The sequence below is a fragment of the Buceros rhinoceros genome, unplaced genomic scaffold (assembly GCF_000710305.1).
Source record: "Buceros rhinoceros silvestris isolate BGI_N320 unplaced genomic scaffold, ASM71030v1 scaffold28842, whole genome shotgun sequence".
In the NCBI taxonomy this organism is placed as follows: Eukaryota; Metazoa; Chordata; class Aves; order Bucerotiformes; family Bucerotidae; genus Buceros; species Buceros rhinoceros.
The window spans coordinates 2,932-11,582 of NW_010398836.1; the positions used below are offsets into that span (position 1 = coordinate 2,932).

Sequence of the window (8,651 nt, forward strand, 5' to 3'; positions counted from 1 at the left end):
CCCAGAAGTGCCCTGTTTAGAACCCCAAGGTGTGCCACAGCCTGCACACAGCCCCAGCACCTCCCGTCTGAGCAAGCACAGTCACACACGACACTCCCCGTGCTGGGCTGGCACTCGGAGAGGGACACTGGAGCAGCTGGGAGGAGGACAGCTAGTTCACACCCAAGGCAGGACAGGACAAGTTCTCTCAGGTTGCCCCTCCCCTCTAGTCAAGTAACAAAAGACACTCAGGAGCACTGGGAGCAGAGGGGGCTTGGAGCACCCGCGGGGTGTTGGCTGACACGCCGTCGTTACACCCCACCCCGCGCCCAGCCACCCTGACCAGCTCCCACTCACCCATCTGCTCCACGATCTCCGGTGGAAAGACTCGAGAAGCAAAAGCCCGTCGGAAGATGTCGGAGAACTCTTTGTCAAGGCCCCCGATGCCCATTTTCTCAAAATTCCAGTCTGGGTTGATGATCGACTGACGGTTCTCCTTGGTCTTCGATTTACCTGCAAAAACAGAAGAAATTGGTTTGGACGCGTAGAACAGCAGCTCTGGAACCCGCGGGAGGACAAACTCCAGAACAGATCTGCCAGGTCAGCCCCAGCGAACCCCACGTTTGGTTCCCTCAGCTCTGGGCAGGAGGACGTACTGTGACAAGGGTGCCACAGGCAGAGGAGCAAAGACTCAGTCAGCTACCTTCCCAGCCTTCCAAGCGTGCTGTCCAGGATTTGAGCCGGGTGTTGCCCCTGTGTGTTGAGGAATTCACAGTAGACTCCTCTGCCACGGGTTTACCGAGGACCCCTTGGACCCACACAGCACCCCAAGTGCCTCCAGCCTCTAGCTCACCCCATCTGCTCCCACTGCACCACCGAACACCTTCCGCGGGCCCCAGCTGGTTCTACCAGCTCCACTTTGCATCCCTCACCCCGCACACCTGAAGACAGGAGGTACTCCCAGTACCCACACTCTTCTGGGCTACTGGACAGGAACAGCCTTGTCCCACGCCCTCCTCAACCAGGCTTACCCAGCAGCTGCTCCACACTGGAGCACCCTTGGTCTCCTCCCAGGAGGAAGAGGAAGGTCTGTCTCCTCCTCCTCCACTTCTAGGACATCCCTTGACAGGCAGACTAGAACCGCACGCGCTGGGGTTGGTTTGTAACCTCAACACAGGTACAAAATTCCACTCTGCTTTCTTCATATTCCTGTATTAATAACGTGGAATAATTCTCAACAACGGGATTAGTAATTCTCAACAACGGGGCTCAGGCTGATACTGTGCACGGGTCTAGCATTTCCTTCCCACAGCTGGGACCCCTGGCCCAAAACCACAACCACTGGTGACCGAGGGTAGGGGTGTTCTTCCTCCCACAGACCACTTGACCTTTACCCGTACCAAATTTCCTCTGCACTGGATTTCATAGTCACGGAGCTCCACAAGAGCGAGTTTTGTCTCCTTGTTACTCAGTCTCCTTCCATGTTATTCCATAATTGTCATGAAAACCAAAGGCCCCAGCAGCGACTCCACTGGCACTATCTCCTTCTACCCTTCCAGCTCTCAGCTGCTCCTGCGAGGACCCTCCCTCGTACAGGCCTCTGTTCAGATTCTTCTTAAAGACACTCTGGTAAAGAACTGTGCTGGGAGAGCTTTGAGGACCGAGCAGACTGTCGCCCCCAGGCCCGTGCTTCTGACCCCTGCGGTGCGTGTGGTGGGACCGTGAGGCAGGTCTGCCCTTACAGGGGACGGGCTGGCCCTCCTGCCGGTATCGCCCTCGTTGCAATATCCACTGATTAATTCTTAACTACAGCGCCGGTTGATTCAGTCAGGTTCAAAGATCTGCAGCTCTCCAGACCTGTTCTGGAAGCCTTTTAAAAGCAGGCAGCACATTCACAATCTTCCAGCCCTCGGATACAAGAGCAAGGTCAAGCAGAGCGATTACCAGGTCGGCGGGTCCCTTCACAACCAAGAGGAACAATGGCTGGTCTCGGTAAACTGCCCCTGGGCACATTGCCTCCCCGGTCCGTGACCTCTTCTAGAGCGACGTCAAGCTGAGCCAGGTCCCCTCAGCGCAAGTCCCTCCGTCTCCACGCCCCAGTGTGTTCCCTCCTCTCCCTCCCAGCAAGAAACCACCCAATTTTTTGTCTTGGAATCCTCACTCCCTTTTCAGGGCAGCTCTAAAGCAATCGGGGCACTCAGGAGTGGACACGAAGCCCTGGTGTCCCTCTAAGAATGCTGCTGAGCTGCTGACAGCCGAACCGTGCAGCCGGGCCCGATGTTCAGTCAAGGGAGTTTCTAGACAAGCACTGACACTGTTACCGGTGACACCAGCCGCAGCCCTGTGCAGCTACTGGAGAAACCGGCAGTAACGTCGAAATCCAGAGAGAAAGGAAAGGCAGACCCTTAACTCCCGCGGCAGCTGGATCTCCTGTATTCTCCTTATTTACACGTTGCTTTACCGGACGGGCCCTGGGGACCGTTATCTCTCCTAAAAAGCAGATCATGGAGAAGCAGCACTGTGTGTTTCACTGCTTTGTTCCACACCCTCTTCTAGAGGCTTCACATTGAGCCAGATGACGAGTTAGGGTCCAGAGGGGCAGTAAAACCTCACAATCAAAGCTCCGTGTTGGCTGAAGCAGACTGTTGGAGGTCTGAACACACCCGCATCGACTGTGACTCCTAGTGCAGAAGGGACAAGCGAGACCCTGCCTCTAGCACAGCCTGAAGGACAGCGTGGGACGACACGCAGCCGCAGGCCAGGCAGCCACGGGCCAGGCAGCCACGGGCCTCTGATCCGCTGAGGATGGTGCGTTTACCATCTCCTGGCTCCTCCACAGCCGCTGGAGCAGACCCCGCAGGGCTGTTCCTCCTCCTGCTGCTGCAGAGCCTGGCCAACACCCCCCCCTCCTGGCTGCTTCTGACACAGGAGAGTTCGTGCGGACAGAGGTAAACCCTCACCCATGGGTCTCAGCGCACACAATTTCATGCGAAGTAGAAGAAACAGAATTGGCTTTTTTTTTTTAACGACTACAACTCTCTTCTAGGGGAACAAGCAGCGGCCTTCGCTGCAGGCAGCGCTCCGGGACTCACCACGACCATCTCCACCCTCAGAATTTAATTACTCGAAACTTCACAGTCCTCCAGGGACAACAAAGCACATGAAGGAGCTCGGCCTCAGATCAATGGCCAGATTAAATACGGCACCGACCTGACAGAAGGAAACTGAGGCACCAGCAACTCTTCTGCCCTGTCTGCAGGCGATGGAAGGGAGTCGCGGGAAGGATTCCTGGTTCCAATCAACCCGCTCTCCCACGGGACCACATCCACCTCTTCTCCCCCGACCTCCGGGTGTGTTTTAGATACATGGGGGCGAAACGCCTGGTACCGAGCCCCCCAGAACTGCTCCAGTACGTTGGGCACTTGTGGAGCTTCGTACTGGGAGGACAGTGGGTTTGATAGAGCCCCTGTCTGGAAGCAGCAAGGGCTGTGGGAGGGAGGGGTCCTCCTTGCAGTGGTTTCCAGGGTCCTGAGCATCTGCAAAGTGCTCTCTAAAGGCTCCTGAGGGGTCAAATCCAGCCGTCTGTTAGTTTAGACACTCTGACGTGCAGTTTTCACCGGATTAGGTCAACGGATGTAACCAGGAAGACAAACGTCGAGGCACACAAGCCTCCAAGACCCGAAAAGCAGCAAACTCGCAGCATTATCAATGCCCATGGACACAGCGGCACTCACCGATCAGATTGAGAGAGGAGTTCTCCGCTTTTTCAAAGGCAACTTGACTGTTTCCAAGAACCAAACCAACCTCGATCTGCAAAAGGGAGGGAAACAATTGATTACATTAAGATTAGGCTCAACTTCAGGCTGCTCCTTGAACTCCAAGCACGTTTCGGAGGCAGCAAAGCTCCACCACACAAGTCCCTGCGAAGGAGGTGAAAGCCCGGCACCTCCTCAAACACACACCATGGAACACAGAAGCTCATCAGGTATTAGGAACGGGCTCTGTAAAGAGATTTCTTTAGTTCAAAACCAATTGTTCTATTTCAGCAAGACCTAACATGTAAAGCAGAAAATAAAATCGTGTCCCGTATACAGAAGGAAAAATAAAACTGGGCGTATCTGGAAGACAAGACGCCTCAAGAGAGGATGTTTCCATGAATTAATACCCAAAGACCAAAAGATACTCCTTGTATCTTCCCGCTCCACACTCCAATGTGAGGAGACTGTGTTAAGCTAGAAACAATCCTCCAGATCTTCTCCGAGGCAAAAGATGCAGCCGGGTGTAACCAACGAGCAACTCCTCGAGCTGTGAGTAACCCAAGTTCCGCCTCGAGCCAAGCTCTGGCAGTGCCTGGATCTCTGCAGACGCTGGCAGGGAGCGCAGCCGCCCGTCAGCCTACCTTCTGCTTTTTGCTGGCTCCGGACTCGCCCTTGAGGATGCTGGGGTCCATTGCTTCCATGTCCTTCACCAAGAGGCCAAAGAGCTTGTCGTTAAAGCTGAACACGAGCTGTGGAAAGGGGAAGCAGAGAGGGAGTTTGACTCTGTGAAACGCTAAAAAGGGTTTTGAGAAGACTGCTGAGACTGGAAGAGAAAGAGGCCTGAGGACAAAGTTTACCACCCAACAAATCCCATGTAGTTTTTACCCTGGAAGGGTCTGGAGCACTGAACACGCCCGTTTCATGCGCTGTACTCCAGAGTAACAGATCAAAAGCAGCAGAACATGAAGTCAAGTGGAAGAACTCAAAGAAAAATTCTCCCTCCCAGAAAAGCTTCTCTTTCCCCCCTTTCCCCCCCAGCTAAACGGTCTCTATCACCTCTTGACACCTTCCTCTCACTGTCAGCATTGCTGCTGGCAAAGAGAACAATTTACCTCAAACCTTTCTATGTTTCACATTCTCGTCTGACAAGGACACCCGAAAAATAATGCTGGAGCCATGACAGAGGGAACGAACATGGCGAGGAGCAGGGTCCACCCACAGCAAAGCACAACTCCTGCCCTCCGAGATCACGTCTGCTCTGATATCAGATTCAAGCCCTGCAAGTGGTTCCTAAACTACGAGGAGAGACAGAGCTCGGCCTGCCCTGGGGACAGGGCAAACCAGAGCTGCCGCAGATGCCCGCAGGGGCAGCAGCCCGGCTGCTGCATTGCTGAGCGGGCTCAGTGATGGGGACCCCAGCTGCCAGGCAGCCCAGAGCCAAGGCACAGCAACCTCCCTGCTGGAGTCGCAGAGCAGCGATAGACGTGGCCGTAACACACGCTGCACCAGGAAGGTGCTGCTGGGAATGACTGAACGAGTAAACTGGTGTGAAGTTTGATCTGATACAGATGGAAGACTAAAGTTACTTCTCAGAAGGTTCCAGGAGCTGCCATGATTCTACAGGAAGACCTTATTGCAGCCCCTACTTCAAGGGGGCTGTCAGGAAGAGGAGGTGGGACTTTCCAGCAGGGGCTGGTGGGACAGGACAAGGTGATGGGCTAAACTGGGAAAGGGAAATCCAGACCAGAGAGAAGGGAGAAACGTTTGACACTGAGGGTGGAGAGACTCTGGCCCAAGTTGCCCCGAGAGAGGTGGTCGATGCCCCATCGCTGGCACCATGGCAGGTCCGGTTGGCCCTTGGGGCTCGGAGCCCCCAGCTCTGGGTGCAGCCGTCCCTGCTCCCTGCGGGGGATGGACTGGGGGAGCTTTAAACGTCCCTCCCAGCCCAAACCAGTTGGAGACTCTACACCCAACCAGGCCGCAATGGAGAGAGAACCCGGCTCTCTCAAGCCTTGGGCTTCTCCTCACCAAGAACGACAGATTTCTCAAGATCAGGCAAAGGCAGATTTTGAAGCACTCGGTGACAGTCAGGATGGTCCGACCTCCCACACAGAACCGATGCGCTCAAGGAACGCTCCCGGCCCGTTCGCTGCCCTCCGCAGCGCCTCGCCCTTCTTCAGAACTTTACACCCCTGCAGCACACGCGTGTGTCACGTCAAGCCTTAAGCAGCCGAGGCGCCCCCCACCTGCTGGCCCACGGAGAAGGCCTGGCTGTTGAACTGCTGGATGAACTCAGCTGCCATCTTGTCCGTGTCGTAGGGGTTGGAGTCAATGCTCTTCTTCTGCAGAAAGTCGATCTCGATGGTCATGGTGCCGATGCACTGCTTCGCCTTGTCGAACGTGTACAAGGAAACTGTGAAAAGACAAAGCAGCAAGGTTCAGAGCAGCGACGTCCCCCCCAGCACGTTAAAACACAGCAAGTTCAGCAAAATGTGACCTTTCATCCAGGACAAGCAGTTAATAACCGAGTATTTCTGACAGACTTTGTTTCTCCTACACTCGAGTTCTGCTACAAGACCAAAAAACACAGCGGATGTATGTCCAGTGAAAACCCTGCAGCTCCCTAAAACCACCACCAGTCTCCTCTAAAACAGGAGGTGTTCATGGTGGGACACCGACAGCGGATCCACACACACTGCAGTACCACAATGGCTGGGTCTGCATCCAAGGGTGTGGAGGACATTCTTCCGAGAGCCAGAATTCAGAGGAGTCTTGTCCAAAGCAGCAGTGACAAGAGGTTGGAGCTGTTTCCTGTAGCAATGGATTAACTTGCTCTTCTCCAGACGAGCAGCAGAAAGTTGGATCCCTGCAAATTCACACGCAGTGATACAATTGATCAGCCCAGAATGAAGCACCGACTACCCATTGTCCAACACAAATGAAGCAGCCCCTACCCCAGCGGGGTGCTTGGGCCTGACCGACACGGCCCAGGTCACCTTCAGGAAGGCAGAATCACCAGAACGGCCCCTGAAGGGGGGCAGAAAGCCAAGTGGCATGACGGGACCTCACAGCCACTGCCAAGCACACCTCATCCACACAGAGCCCCACTTACATCGTGTCTAAAACAAGAGGCCACTGTGGGCTGTTGCTTCTGGAGGGAAGAGGACAGAAGGACAGAAGAGCCTGGTCCACAGCTTCGGGGAACTGCCTCAGCCCAACCAGTCTGAGGAGAGGATGTCCCAAAGCAGAGAGTCCCGGTAACACCCAGCAGCCTACAGCTAAGGACAGAGCAGCACGAGGAGTAAGGTCCTTCAGCCATAACCTACTGTTTCCTATGAAGCCTCTCAGCAGTAGAACGGTTCCAGAATAACCCTGTCAGCCCCTGTGAAGATGTGACGGAGGCAGCATCCCATGTGCTAAGATGCAGGAGTCGCTCCCGTTCAGAGAGCAAAGCGAGCCCACCTCTTGCTTCAGTCGTTACCAGCAGACACGTGGGTCACAGCAGCCTGCACGTTTAACAGCCTTCCAGGGACAAGACCAGGCCACCTAGAGACGAGCTGTCGAAGAAAGATCTTCCAGGAAACAGGGATGAAACACTAAACCACTTCCTGAGCTGAGGAGAATCGATTGTATCGACTAATTCTTCCAAGCAGGGCTGTGGCAGCGGGTTATCGCTCCAGCCGCAGCTAACGGAGGAGGGACTCTGGTCCTGCCAGGGCACCACAGCAGCTCGTCTTCGCTCCCAGGGCGCTTCAGGGCAGTGCTGTCCTTTCGCTTGCCTTAGCTCAGGGCTTTATCAAACCAAAGCTTCCAGAAAGGATCTCAGTCCCTGGAGCCGGTCACATCCCACGACCAGGTTTCATTCGGGACACGATGCTGGGATGGCTGGTTCAGAGGACAGCAGTGCCCCCCTGGGGACACAGCCCAGCACCTTTAGAGGCTGTGAGGTCCCAGCAGCCCGGGAAAGCGCTTCTCCCTACCTGGAGAACAGCTCTACAAACCGCCCGCGCTCAGCAGGAGGTCACGAGACACTGAGTCACTCTGCCTAAATTTACCACATTATTTTTCTTCGTAAACACTCCCACGCAGCTGGTAAGTTTATAACAAGGTCCAGCACGAGCACAAGCACAGATCTGCTCTAATCGTGCTGAATTTTAGTGTCTTTCCCCACGTAACTTCAGTGCTAAAAGGCATTTCTGTAACCAGCTGGTACACGGTACCGACCAGCAACCAAACACAGGCGAGAAACGGATTCACCTGCGGCTCTGCCCCCGGGCTGTGGGTCAGTCTTCAGTGTGAAAGACAAAACAAAACCAGCGAGCAAAAAGAACCAGCTTCCCGGCACCACCTGCCAGGTGTGGAAAGGCAAACAGCCCCCTCCAGAGATCCACTAGAAAATTCTGTCCCGTTGGGGTTGTGCCGGCGTGTCCCCGGCTGCCCAGGGCAGTGGTGGAGTCCCCATCCCTGGAGGGGTTTCCCAGCCGTGTGGAGGTGCTGCTGAGGGACAGGGGTCAGGGGGGACCTGGCAGTGCTGGGGAACGGGGGGACTCAAACAGCTGAAAGGGCTCTTCCAGCGAAAATGATTCTGCGATTCCATGAAAGACACTCGACTTCACACTCGAGCTCTGATCCACGCCCACGGACTTGCCAAGACCAAAGGATCTGGGAAAACAACCACCAAGGACTGAGCTTCCCTCACAGCACCTCACACCCACAGTGGTACCACTTCTCAGTCCAGGCCCTCCCCACGCTGCTATCAGCCCTGCCACATCCTTGTGAACGAGGAGAATTCCCTGGAATCTCTGTGAACACCTCAAAGAGCAAAACAGCGGCCTAAGGAACGGTTTCTTCCATCTCACTGACCGTGAGCCAGCCACCCCTTAGAGCAGCTTCACCACAGAAACCTTGGCAGGG

General features: G+C 55.1%; 1 protein-coding gene across 1 annotated transcript in view; it reads right to left on the reverse strand.

Annotated features, from left to right (window-relative positions):
- Nucleotides 1–336: 336 nt before the first annotated feature.
- The window catches only part of LOC104489133 (vesicle-fusing ATPase-like), a gene marked incomplete at its 3' end in the record, with an annotated part of 18,348 nt that continues 10,033 nt past the window's right edge, over nucleotides 337–8,651 (reverse strand). Inside the window, exons 5-8 of the mRNA XM_010131254.1 lie at nucleotides 5,984–6,150; nucleotides 4,379–4,486; nucleotides 3,714–3,789; nucleotides 337–492 (exon numbers count right to left, since the gene is read on the reverse strand). Of these exons, the coding sequence (XP_010129556.1) occupies nucleotides 337–492; nucleotides 3,714–3,789; nucleotides 4,379–4,486; nucleotides 5,984–6,150 (507 nt within the window). The remainder of the gene's footprint in view (nucleotides 493–3,713; nucleotides 3,790–4,378; nucleotides 4,487–5,983; nucleotides 6,151–8,651) is intronic.